The 14007-nt window shown below is 42.0% G+C and overlaps 1 protein-coding gene across 1 annotated transcript in view; it reads left to right on the forward strand.

Moving 5' to 3' along the window:
• Window positions 1-916: 916 nt before the first annotated feature.
• The window catches only part of ATP6V1C1 (ATPase H+ transporting V1 subunit C1), a 33768-nt gene continuing 20677 nt past the window's right edge, over window positions 917-14007 (forward strand). The window contains exons 1-6 of the mRNA XM_006028517.2: window positions 917-965; window positions 2087-2118; window positions 6475-6657; window positions 9459-9526; window positions 11808-11893; window positions 12959-13053. Of these exons, the coding sequence (XP_006028579.1) occupies window positions 6526-6657; window positions 9459-9526; window positions 11808-11893; window positions 12959-13053 (381 nt within the window). The 5' untranslated portion in view covers window positions 917-965; window positions 2087-2118; window positions 6475-6525. The remainder of the gene's footprint in view (window positions 966-2086; window positions 2119-6474; window positions 6658-9458; window positions 9527-11807; window positions 11894-12958; window positions 13054-14007) is intronic.

Here is a 14007-nt window from a genome sequence, read left to right on the forward strand (position 1 = left end):
TGGAAATCCTGTTAGATGCTTAAAAGTAGTACTAAACCTATGAGCTGAAGTTTAATTTAGCTGTCTAGAAAATCTTCAGGTGAGAAGCCAGTCTCTTCCTCTAGTTGATGAGAAATGTGATGTACTGCATTTACTTGAATCCAAGACAAGGTTTATTTCCCTGTTTAACATGGAGTAGGGAGAAAAAAGCCCCTCATTTTGGATTTGAGTACAAGGTGGTTGGGAGGTATGTGGCTGCAGTGACTCCGGCTTTTGATCCCAATACAGGTTGGGGTTGTAGCTGTAGCTGCTGCCTGCCCAACTCGTCTACACTCTTGCCAGCCCCCAGTTCTCCCCTACCCCTGCTTACCTCTGGCTCTGTCAGGGATCAAGTCCTGGAGCTTGTGGTTGCTCCAGTCCAGTGTGGCAACAGCTGTTAGGTACCAGGGGCAGGGCAGATGCCAGGGGTATAGGCATGGGGAGGGCAAATAAGAGGGGGGCGGAGGGGGGCAGGTGCCAGGGGTATAGGTATGGGAGGGGAAGTAGTAGATGGACAGAGGGGGCTGGTGCCAGGGAGGCAGGCACTGGGGTGGCAGGCAGAAGGTGGGGCAGGTGGCAGGGTGGGGTTCATGGGGCAGAGGGGCAGGATGCTTGACCCCTTTTACTTCCCCCTTGCCTGCCACTGCTTTCCCTGCTGCAGCGATGGGAGGAGCAAGAGTGAAATTGAAGATGATCCTCCAATATAAGCTTATATTAAATTATAACCAATTGGTATATTTTTCCATGTATAAAATCTAATTATTGGGGGATCATCTTAAATTCATGTTAGTCTTGGATTTGGGTAAATGTTATTTCTACCCTGCTCCATTTTTCATTTAGATGTCCAGCTAATAGGTACCTATTTTCTTCTGGGTACTAAAAAAGAAATATGACATTTGCTTTTTTTGTTCCTCCACCAGCATATGGTGTCCTGACAGCTAGTGAAGGTAGGTTGGTGGAGTCTCTGCTGTTCCATATTTGTTTTCTGCTTACTTAGATGGAGCTGTTTATTTGCTATGGATAAGGTAGCAAATTCACTTTTCAAGCTCTGAGAAGAATCTGTTTAAACATGACCATATTACTGTTTATTTACAAGAAAATTAAAAATTGTTTTAAGTTTAAAATCCTGATTTATATATTTGATGCAACCAAATCCTTTTACCAGTCCTTTTACATTTACAAATGTTAAATTAACTTTAATTTTAGTTGGCAAGAAGATGTATTGACTATAAAACTATGTAAAAAGCTGTAAAGCAATTTAAAGTATTGTATTACACAAGCCAAATAAAAGGTTGGCCATAAGCTACTTTTAGTTTATAACTTCACTTTTAATAACAGACTGTATTTGGTATCTTTTATTTTCAAAGGCATTCTGTACTGACTTTTAAGAACACGGACTTGGTCTATATTATAGATTTTCATCAGAAAAAAAATTAAATAATTAAATACTTTGATTTATGATTCCTGCTTGTTCTTTTAGAAAAGCTGTTCACAGCATCTTCTCTCATGTGAAAAATTAAACCAGGGCAGTCCAGCTGGTAGCCTATGGGTCACATGCAGCCTGTGAGAGTTTAACAATCACCTAGTGGTCTCCAGTCTGGCTGCATTACTCCCACTGTTGCCAGGGTCCCCTCTCTCCTCTGGCTTCTGCTTCCCATCCCTGCCACCAATCCCAGGGGCCAGAGAGAAGCGAGGGTTGCACTGCCAATGTGGTAGGGGGCCCATGCAGCTTGCACTGCTCATGTGGAAAGGGATGGAGGTGGGGGCGGGGACCCTGGGAAGCCCATTTGGCTGCTCGGATATTGGGCAGCCCTGAAATGAACAGTGTTACTCTGAAAGTGGTAACTTATCTGAATTGATCACATCTGAGATGTCGTTGGAATGCTTTATACAGTTTTGTTAAGAGCCATTTGGATCTGGTTGAAAAACGTGTTATTTCCATTTGTTGTCCTGCATGGAAGAGTCAGGTTTCTGCTGGTGTGTTTGCAACATTCTGCATGAAGTTAGTAGTTCCTAAAGTCCTTTTAGAAAATACTAATAAACTCTTTTTTTTTTTTTTTCAATCTAGTCAATCCTGCAGTGTGGCAAGCAGAAAGCCATGTGAGTGAGCTGAGCACTCCAATGGGGTGGTTGGGATTTTTTAAACTGAACTCTTCCCTCCTGAAAGGGATATGTGGCAGTGGCAAGTCAGAAACTGTTCTAGGGTTGTTTGTATCCTCTGGATGTTACACAGTTTAAAAAAACAAAACAAACCTTTTGGTATCATCTTCAAATCAAATATGGGAACTGTATAATACAGGCTTGGCATGGGGAATCCACAACATCAGGCCCCATCAATATTTAGTTTCTACAAACAACAATAAAATGAAGTAGGGCTGTCAAACTATTAAAAAATTTTATTACAGTTAGTTGCATGATTAAAAAAATTAGTCGCAATTAATTACTATTTTAATTGCACAGCTAAAACCTCAAACTTATGTGCAGAAACACTAAAATTTTGCAGATAGTTTATACAGTTGGGGGGTGGGTATGGGGGAGTGTGTGGAAATTTGTGAAGTTGTGGGGGACTGTGGATGTGTGTGTGTGTTCCTGGATGTGGGGCCGGGGTGGGTAGTGGGATGGAATCATTTTCCAGGTGTGGGGGGTAGGGCGCAGCTCCTACTGCTACATGCACCCCCAGGGAAGGCACAGGAGGCATGTGTGCCCCGGATTTGTGTGCAGGGTGGAGGCAGGCTGTGGATGTTCATCTGTGTCTATGTAGGCCCCCTGCCACTGGTTCCTAGGCTGCCCTGTGGTCCTCTGAGTTACCACGTCTGCCTTGCTGGGTAGCCTGGAGGCAATGATGACAGGAGCAGAGTAGAACCCAGTCTCCAAAACCACATGTATGATCAATGTATTTAAAAAAAATAACATGAACACTGATTAACATGTGTGCTAACTGTGATTAATTGACAGCCCTAAAATGAAGCTTTGGGCCTGCCAGTGTTCCAGTGAATTTTTGACGTGTTAAGGAGGAGAATGTTTTTAAAGTCAGGAGAATGGGAGAAAAGTAATAGGTGCTTCCCACCCTGGAACATTCAGTAGATGAAACAATGGATGACAAATGCTGTGAGATAAGTGCTGGAATTTCCCCAAATAGAAAGGCCTAGTAAAGGCTTTAATATCCTTTTACAGTAGGGGTTTTCAAACTGTGGAGCACACCCCCCTGGGGGGTGTGCAAAGGAACGTTGTAGGGGGCACAGTGGAGGAGGGCCCAGGCAAGAAGTTTGCAAGGAGCCAGAGCTGCTACAGCCTTGCAGGGGAATGTAGGTGCAGGGAGCCCCAGATGGGCTCTGCCAGCAAATTTTTTTTGCTTATTAAACCAAAGTCTAATTGGTCTAATAAGATATCACCTCTACCACGAGTCCTGTAAGTTAGTAGTTTGAAATCTCAGGACATTTATGTGGGCAGAGGGATATAGAATCCAACAACCTAAGTTGTTTCTTGCTAGAAATTGGAAGAGTCTTGACTATGTGGCTTGACTTGAATACTGCATCTGTGCAAGGGCTTAAGCTAGGCAACCCTTTGGAATCTGACTTGGAAATCTTTAGCATAAAGTTGGAGGGGGGCGGGCATTGTTTTTAAAGAACAATAGCATCTACACACCTTTGCCAGCAACGCAGAACCTCTTCAGCAAATATTTAAGTAATGTAGTCATGTGTCCTATTGCTAAAAACATCTTAATGTTTGCAAACTTTGGTGTGGCAGAGCACTGTTGGTGCCTGCCACTTTAAGGGCTACGTCAGATATCCAGCAAGTGCCTGATGGCAGCAGCCATTTTGAGAACTTAATACAGGCAGCCCCCACTTAACATGGTTTCACTTAGCGCTATTTTGCTGTAGCGCTCATTTTAAATTCATACCTCATTTCATTTAGCGCTGAGCCAGTTTTGCTATAGCACTCAGCGAAGCAGCAGCAGCAAGAAATGGTGAGTGGCAGCAAGTGGGTGGGCGGGCATGAGGTCGGGGCCCACACTGGTGCTGCAGGGCCAGGGCCAGCAGGAGCCCAGGGTGAGACAGCAGGAGCGGGGGACCCGGGGTGGCACATGGTGCCGGAGTGGCTGGAGGGTGGTGCTGCGGGGAGAAGCGGCAAGAAACATGAGTGCAGGGCCTATGCCAGTGCCGACGGGGTCCCAGGGCAGGGCAGCAGGAACACGGGGCCCGGGCTGGCACATGGTGCCAGAGTGGCTGACAGGCAGGGGGGTGGGGAGAAGCAGCGGCAGGGAGAATCATGAGTGCGGGGCCCCATGGTGCCGGAGCTGGCAGGAGCACAGGGCATGGGCTGGCACGTGGGGCCGGAGTGGGTAGCAGGCAGGCGGAGGGGTGGGGAGAGGCAGTGGCGATGATGAGAAGCTACGGCAAGAAGTAGTAACCAATTATTTCTATTTACATTAAACCCTATGGGGAAATAAGTTTCACTCTGTTCTTGTTCTGCTTAACACTCTGTTTTCCCGGAACCAATTAAGAGCGTTAAGCACGGGTTGCCTGTATATAAAAGCTGCAGTCTGCTGCTGCCAGCCCAGGCAGAAACGTCGCCTAGCTGAGCTGCAGCAGGAACAACCAGGAGGTAAGGGCAAGAGCTTATGGGGATGGATAGGAGGCTCTTGGTCCTTGGCATGACCTAAAACTACATCCTGCCAGAGATGGGTGGCCTGGTGGGGCTCCTAGTGGCGTGGGAACCCCCAGGAAATGCTAGGCCAGTTACCACCCCAGTAAAAGATGGGTTAGGGCACCTTAATAACCCTAGCTCCCACAACCAGGTGGGTAACCCCATAATAGGGCCGAGAAGACGGACCTGTGAGAGAGACTGGTCTAGATGCTTGGAAGCCTGACTTGAGGCACCCTCAACTGGTCAGTGCTGGGACCAGGACCAGAAGGGTCAAAAGGGCTAGGGGCCCACCGCAAGGGATGCCCAGAGCTGAGGACCTGGGGTTCTGACTTGCTTTGAAGGTGAAGCCAGGGCCTGTGTGGCCAAAGGTCCTGGGGGGGGGGCCACACCCGAGAGGGGGAAGAGTGCAGCCCAGAATGAGGGTAGAGCAGGCCGCCTGATGGGAGGGATGCAGTTGGGGTCCAGACTGGAGGATTATGGGGCCCAGTGTGGGGCTGGAGACGCTAAGAACTGTGACGCCATCCGTGAGGCATGGGCTGCGGTGTAGGGGTGGTTTGGAGTCACAGATAGTGCTTGTGGCTAGCTGCAGATCTTGTGACTGTCTACAAACTCATTAGGGGGGGTCAGCAGGGGATCAGGGATACTCTGTTTACCAAGGCACCCCTCAGGGTTACTAGAAACAACAGCCATAAACTGAAGGAGAGTAGGTTTAGATTGGACACCAAGAAGAAATTCTTTATGGTGAGGGTTGCCAAAATATGGAATGGGCTTCCAAGGGTGGTGGTGCTTTCCCCTACCTCGAAGGGGTTCAAAAGGAGATTAGACATGCACCTGGCTGGGGTTACTTGACCCTAGTGCTCTTTCCTGCCCAGAGCAAGGGGTCGGACTAGATGATCTAATAGATTCCTTCCGACCCTAGAAATGTATTAAATCTGTAGCGCCCCTTGGCATTGGGACTGGGACTTGGGGATCTTCCCACATTATACCACCGGTTTCAGAGAACAGCAAAATTGTGGCAGGTGAGACTGGGCAGAGTGCCCCATAGAGACAGGTGGGAGGGCCAGCATAAGACCCAACCCTGAGAGGGTGCCCCTGTCACATAGAGAAACTAGAAATTAATAGCATTAAAAGTGTAATTGCAAATGGACAAAACTCACTTCTGTGTGTTAACTTGACTAATGATCATTCACTTACTAATTCCAAAAGTTCTGTTACTCTTTTGGGCATTGTTCTTTTCATGCTGTAACAGTCTACAAAAATACTGCAAGGAAATCAAAGATATAGTGAGTGTTTCAGGCACTCAAGTGCTCTCTTTCTCCATATATATTCTACTTTGAAAAGTAATCAAGAAAAAATTATAGTATTTTACTTAGTTAATTTTCTCTCCTTGTGTATTCAGGCACATTTGCCAATGGTCCTGGCTTAATAACATTATCCATTACCATACTGACTGTTAAGTGTGTACAGCTGTGGGTTTGAGTTGGATTCTGTCTTAGCCTGTACACCATCAATAGACTGGTTGGATCTCTGCTGTTGAGAGAGCCTGCCATAAATTATAATTTTTGAATTTGCAGGACTGGCAGTCTAGAAGTAAAATCACTTAACTGCATAAATCATCTGGAAGTCCTGAAAACACATGATTTTTATTTTTTTAAGTAGCTGCTTGTGATGTGCAGGATTACACAATTATACTCTGAGAGCACAATACTAGTTCCTTTTTTTATAGCTTTGTTTTGATGGAACTTAAAACATAGCTAATCACAGATTCTCCCTCTCTCTTCTCTTCCTCCCCCCCTCCTTCACCTGCAGCATCTTGTGTCTGTCTTCAAAAATACCACGCGTCAGGATAAAGTGACAAAAATGACAGAGTTCTGGCTGATTTCTGCTCCTGGGGAGAAAACCTGTCAACAGACATGGGAGAAACTACATGCTGCTACTACAAAAAATAATAATCTGTCTACCAATTCAAAGTTTAATATCCCTGACTTAAAGGTATGTAAATCCCTAAAATGTTCCTGTTTTCCATATCTTACTTGGGTTTCTTCTGAACAAGATAACCAAGTGAATTTTCACTTCTGGTTGTTACTTTGCATGTAAATGTGGGACTTTTCTGAAGGCAGTTCTGCATTATAGAACTATATCTAGACCTGAAAATTAGAAGCAAATGCACATAGGGAAAACTGATTTTTCAGTTGCTATTTAAACATTTTAAGTCTAAAATTCCTCTTTAGTCTATAAAATCTGAAAAAGGCACACTTCTTGCATATGGTCACAACTACTGCCATGGAAATAAGGCATCCTGAAACAGAGTCAGTAGATAAATTGAAGAAGGTATTTCTTTTACTTCAATTTAAGATAAATAAATGTTGCATGTTCACTAAGACTTGCAATATAAACTGTCTAGTGGTAGGGTTTTTATGGTCCACTTCTGAATTAGCTGCTGCTCTTTTCCCATCTGCGATAATATGAAACGGCCTGGTTAAAATCAGAATCTTTCAATCAGATACAGTACTGCCTTGTTCAGAGTAGATGGCAGCTGAGCTGTCTCAGTGCAGCTTGCCAAGGTATGGCATGGAAAAATGGTGAGAGACAGTGGGTACATTGTTAAACTGATAGCAAGGACAAGGAAGAGAAGGTTGAAAGCAGTTTGTTTTGGCCTGCATTTGTTTCTTTTTGACAACTGTAGCTTTGGGAATTTATCCTTTAAATTGAAAGTAGGCATATAATGGAGTTAGGATATTTCTAGAATAAAAAAGAATCGTGAGCCTGAATCACACTTATAAAAGGAGAAAACCTATTAGAAGGGAAAAGTAGAAAAAAGGAAGTAGGGAGAAGAATATCTGTCAGAATGTTTCCTCTTCAGCCAGGTGCTACTTACTTAACTGCAAGTGATGCCAGATTGCACAGCTCTCCAGTTGTTTCCCAGCTACAGTGTGATTTATAATGTCGTTCCCCCCCCCCACCCCCCCCCAAAAAAAACCAAACCAAAACAAAAAACCAAACCACAACTTCTCTGCTTGCTATAACTTAGTACCCTTTGGATTGGCCTTACCTTTGAGGGAGTACTTGTTTCAGTTCCAGGATGCAGGGGAAAGCATCCCTGCATTCTTCTGTAGTTATGATGAACATATATATATATATATATATATATGCATGTGGCCTCAAGACCTTGGTCTTCCTACAGTAGGGGTACTCGCACCTACCTGAAATAGCTCCTTTTGAATGTTTCTGTTATTCCCCATTTTGTTTTGACGTGGCTATTCTCTCTTCCACTCTCTAGTCTCTGTAAGATAAGGCTGTTTCTAAAAGGGGATTAAGATAAACGTACTTAAAATGTACATGCTGTAAGCTAGTTTGCCTAACTGCTGTATACCTGGCATAAATTGGCTGAAAGCTGTTTTCTGGAATAGTCCCATGAGTTAAAACTGGATCAAGGCAGGGTTCTGTGCTTAGTTACCAAGACTGTTCCAGTTTGCCTTCTTGTGACCCAAATCTTCTTCTGCTTTTAATTCCTACTCATCTTTCATGGTCTTTACATGTTAAAGTAATGTTCTTTCATTATAATTGTTCTGTTGACCAAGTAAATTCCAGATTAGGTTAAAGTTTGTGATTCATCAGATTTTGGCTGTGGATAGTAACCAGAAAGTAGGCCATTACTTGGGATTAGTATGTAAAGCATTCTTTCCCCCCTAGCCCTGGAATGTAGAGCGCGCGCACAGGCTACCGCGTAATGTATGTTCTTATGTACATAGGTAAAATAAATGTTATTTTTGTTGTCAACTTTAATAACAGATTTTGCACTCTTTCTGCATGCAAACAGGTTGATTTATAAGTTGTTTCCTACTTAAAGGTTAAGCGCTAAGTCTACGCTCGCTTCTGTTTGGCATATGCTGGTACATACAGCTCAGCATTTAAGAGAATCAAAAAAAAATATTTACTTGATGCTTAAAAACCTTCAGTTTTCAGTTGTAGATTTCAGTGAGACTAGCCATAATAAGTTTTATTCATGTTTGTTGTGTCCCTCTTATGACTTAACTATTAAACAACTAGACATCAAAATTGTTGGCCTGATCAATATGTGAATCATTGTATAATATTTGTATCTAGAACAATGAGATTTTTAGCTTCATGGAAATAAATATGCTAAAATAGATACAGATATTTTCCATGGGACTACAAAGGCAGATGAGTGCTTTTGGAAGGTGGCAGAAGAAAGTAGTGATGACAAATACATTTTGGATATTTTTGTTTTATATACAGTACGTAAATTAATGACCACCTTTTTTTTTTTTTTTTTTTAACATGTTAAACATCATGTTTTGGAGTTGAAACCAGTTTGTCAGCAAGCATGTCTGGATGAGACATAACATGAGGGGTAGACTAGCTGATATCTACCTGCCAAATAACTCATTCACTTTCTCCTAAAGCATCCAATACTGACTACTGCAGGAGTTGGCATACTGGACTGGACAGACATGTGGTTTATTCAGGAAATCCTTTGTGATAACTGAGTGTTAACATGGAACCGTGGGTAGGTGGAGTGGAGAATGGTACTGAGCTACATGCAATCAGATCCAGAACATTGATTTCTAGTTTACTGAAATGAATAAATTGCTCTTGATTTATTATGCCTCTTTGATTTGCCATTGATTTTAATACATGTTTTGTTTTGAAAACTTAAGGTATGGGTTTTTATGGGGTGCTCTGTTTTTAGTGTGTCCTCCAGCCCTTTTTGCTTTTCTAGACTTGCATCTAAAGTCTAATAGTAATAGTTCTTTTCTTTTTTATTCTAGGTTGGCACACTGGATGTGTTAGTCGGTTTGTCAGATGAGCTGGCTAAATTGGATGCATTTGTGGAGGGGTAACAATTTTTAATAGTATATAAAATATTACAATAATGGAGATCTTTTTTTCCCCACAGTCCATGTTTTACCTGTGGGGGCTTCCTAATGTCTCAATAGCCAAGTTTTATAGCAGGCTGATCAAAACATTATATTATATATAGGTTGCTCTGTTACTTGTAAACATATGCATTTTATGAAATTGCGGAACTTGCTGTCAATTTTTTTTAATAAAAATAATTCTTTGAGCTACAGCTCTAGTGGAAAAGCTAAATTTCACCTATTTTGCTTTTCTTAAGCTTTCCTTTAATACAAAAACTGGAGTTTCCAAGGAGACTGACAATCCTTTGGTCTGAGTGTAGGCAACTATTGAAGAATTTATAAGGGTAAAGAATATCTTATTGTCACGCTATTTCAGTTAAGAATTTTGACATTTTTCTGTGTACCATAGGGTTGTCTGTTGTGGAGGTAATTAATTAAAAAAAAAAGACTAATTACTTATAAGAACATGGATTTGATTTCTCTTCTATACGAGTAAAGAATAATGAGCATTTATATTTGATAGTAATATTTGATGTTTAGAAGTAATCAGCCTGCTGCTGCTTTGTAGCCAATCTTTGCTGGCTTGGAAATGTTTAAACATGGAGATTCTTAAAACCAAAAGTAGACTGCACAGTATTATGGCAAGAACTTCTCTCTTCTTTCCCCAGCCTCACTCGGAGAAACCAAATCCGTGTTCTTAGAAATAGTTTGTCTTTTTTAGAATTAATAAACTCCACAACAGACAACTCTATGGTACATACATAATACAAGATGTTGGAAAGGGAACACATAAAAGAAAACAAAGAAGGAAGAGTATAGGTGGGAGAAATAGTTGGGATCAGGGTTGGAAGAGATTTATTTAGAGGGACCAATCTTGAGGATGCAGAACTGGGCTTCTGAGTTCTGTTCCCAGGCCTGAAAATCAATTGCTTTCCCACTTCTGGTAAATTGTCCTTTTCAGAAAAGGATCTAACAAACATTCCTTGCTTGTGCTGATCTTAAAATATATGGATTTACCAAATCTTTAACAGCTGTTGTTCTGCTACTGTTTTTATGGCTCTGATACTGTGAAGCCCCCTTGCTTACTGTTGATTTCAGTCAACAAACTATTTTATATGCTAGCCAAGAAAATGTGCAACTATTACTACCATTTCTCTGTCTACTGAGTAGGACATTCTGCTTCTCTTCTTTTTGAACTGGATAATTTAGTAGAAGTTTCTGTAATTCTCCTCGTGCTGAATTTAAGGTGAATTGGAGGGTGGGTGGGGAAGAGAGGGCAAGAGTGGAATTTGATTCACTTCAAGGTTAAAGCATGCTTTTAGGACACTAGTATGGCATAGTTTAATTAAATCAACCAACTGACAAGTAGTGGTAATTGTGGTTTCTTAAACAAGTCAGCTGCCAGTTGCTTGTGGCTTATGTAAAAGTGTATGACACATACCCCATACCCCAGTGAACAAGCTTATGTACCTATGGAAGAAATACTTGTACAGCCTGACAAACGTAACTGTTCTTTAAAAGCATTAGAGAAAAATAAATAACTCCTTTTCCTTTTAGAGCATTTTGTTCACAATTATTTTGCCAAATCAGAGTGCGTGTGTGTCACTGAAAGATACATAAGCATGTAAGGCGATGAATACATTCAGTTTTAATTTGGTAATTAACAGGGCAGGATTTCTAGCAATCTGTGTTTTGAAGGGAAGGAGAAATTACTTTAATAATGGGAGAACTTCTTGGTTAACACTCAAAAAGTAGGCAAAGTGTTCTTGTAGTCTGACATGCATAAACAATTGAAGTACAGGTACTCCTCACTTAACGACCTACCCGTTTCTTTCCCTTGAAAAAAGAGAAGACCTTAAGGGAGTTAGGCATCCAAATTGTATTGAACTTCAGTATGATTTGGCACCTTACACTGTTATTCGGAAGTAAAAGCTTTGCTTTCTTTTTGTTAAATCTGCTGGCAAGCATGATAAAAACCCTATAACCAAAACAAATACATGTCTAGAACCATTTAGAAAAAATAGGTACTTCCTATGCAAAACTTTATAGCGTCTACTACCCTAAGCTTTCTATGAGCACAAGCAAACCTTTTATAATTTGATCTAACCTTTTAAATATAGTTTTATCTTGTCAAAATAATTATATCACATTGCTTTGACTCCATGGAATTAGTTTTCTGACATTTGAATGAGACACTAGTGCTTTTTTCATTCTCAAAGCTATTCCTAATGTTTTATTACTCTTGTCTTGTTTCTCCAGTGTAGTCAAGAAAGTGGCACAATATATGGCTGATGTTTTGGAAGACAGTAAAGATAAAGTTCAGGAAAATCTCTTGGCTAATGGAGGTAAGAAGTGTTACCTTTATTCTGGACAATATTTCAGGATTTGCTGTTGCTTTTTCTGCAGACTTAATTCTGCTTCTTAATGTAAAATATTTAGAATTCAAGGTAAACATGGTGATGCTTTGGCTGGCTGCCAAGTCATTTATCCCAAAAGAGGAAAAAACTCCAAAAGTGAGAGCTGGTTTCAGATACCTGTTAAACATCCACTCCTAAAAAAGCTTTTCCTTTTTTTTTCTTTTTTTAAACTCTTGTATGTTCAAGTCATCACCAGTTTAGTCTTGTTTCTCCTTTATTTTAATACTGAATCTTTTATTGTGATATTAACTATAGCATGTATTAAAATGTGTCTCTTTGTTGCTTGCTCAGATCTTTATGTAAGGTAGAGGGGAGTAAGTGTTTCCTAACTCTCAAGTAGGCTTTTGTAGAAAGCTTGTTAGCTACCTTCTAGAAACTGAATACTGGTCCATACTGGAATAGTGCAATAGTCCCTTGAACTGTCATTCTTTCTGCAGAAGTAACTAATCTGTAATTTTAATTAATTACTAATATCTAATAGTGATGCCAAAGGTGAATACAAAAGGGACTTAAAATGAATATATCTGCTGGATACTAATTGAAAAATATCCAATTCGTGCTTGAGCCAGCTACACATCCAGCTAGAGATGTATGCAACTGCTGCTTTAGCTGAGAGCCAAATGAACTTTGAAATTGGGGGGGGGAAAAGGCTTCTTTTCAGAGCAAGACTTGTGCTGTTGATGTTGCACAGAAATACTATTTTTGTCATTACTTGCTGCTTCTGAAATTGTTATTGGCACATTTCACCATCCATCTTAAGAGTTTGCAGATGTACAGGAGCCGGTATCTGAATATAAGAAGCCAAAGTATCCCTGAGTTGATAATATCCAAAATTCTTCTACCATAATAGTGTGTGCAATAGGGTCAATGTTTGAAAGTTTGTAGACCATTAATTAACCTGTGACATGAGAAACAATGCAGAAAACAAGCAACTTATCAAAGTCCATGCTTTTTATTGTTGTATGTAACCTGTTATTCTTCCACCTTTTTTAGTTGACTTGGTCACCTATATAACAAGGTTCCAGTGGGATATGGCCAAGTATCCAATCAAACAGTCCCTGAAGAATATTTCAGAAATTATAGCAAAGGTAAGACTATATGTCACTTAAACAAATGGGTATATCCTGTTTCATTAATCCTGTTTACAGAAACTTATTGTATTTTTTACAAAGTAAAATGAAAGTATGACTGTGGCTTGTGCTAGTGTATCGGTACTAGTTTTAGTTGGTTAGCACATGTATTGAGTACACAGAGATACTTGTTGCTTACTTGATTACAATTCACTGAAGAATCCTTAAAAGCATCACGCAGTAGGCTGTGGCTGGAAGACTTGACAGTAGAGGTGCACCGATACATGGGTCCGATATTGGGTCGGCACCAATATAAAGAAAATTGACTGTCAAAAATCAGCCTGATGCGACTGATAATGTGGCCAATAAATGCTCCGTGCATGCACTTAGCCGCAGCGCAGCACATAAGTGGCGAGGAGCAGTGCAGCTGGTAAATCTGTAGTGGAAGAATTGGGGGGTGGGGGGCAGATCAAGGCCCCCGTGGTGAGGGAGAGAGTGGGGCTGGGGCAAGCGCTGCCCAGCCAGGGTGGGGCACAAGACAGAGCTGTGGCTTGTCCAGAAGGCATGGCGGGGGCTCCCACCACTGCACACAACCCAGGAGAGTATGGGGGAATGTGCCCCCAGATCTGGGTGGGGCAGACTGCAGGCTGGGACCAGGGCTGTGCCAGGCTTTCCCCACTTGCATAACCCTCCTCCCAGCTAACCCTCCTCCCAGAGCTGCTGCCACCCACCCCAAGTGCAGCCAGCCTCTGCCCACAGTGGCAGGCTGCCCCCCGCAGCTCCTTTTCCCAGCACAGGGTTGGGGGGGAGGGGCTGGGCTGGGCTGGGGCTGCGCTTGGTGTGGGCGGCAGCAGCATTGGGATAGGACTATGTGGGGGCTACAGCAAATTTTGGGGTAGCTGCAGTCCCCACTTGCATAACCCTCCTCCCAGCTAACCCTCCTCCCCGAGCTGCTGCCACCCACCCCACGTG

Source organism: Alligator sinensis, unplaced genomic scaffold (assembly GCF_000455745.1).
Source record: "Alligator sinensis unplaced genomic scaffold, ASM45574v1 scaffold1115_1, whole genome shotgun sequence".
Classification (NCBI taxonomy): domain Eukaryota; kingdom Metazoa; phylum Chordata; order Crocodylia; family Alligatoridae; genus Alligator; species Alligator sinensis.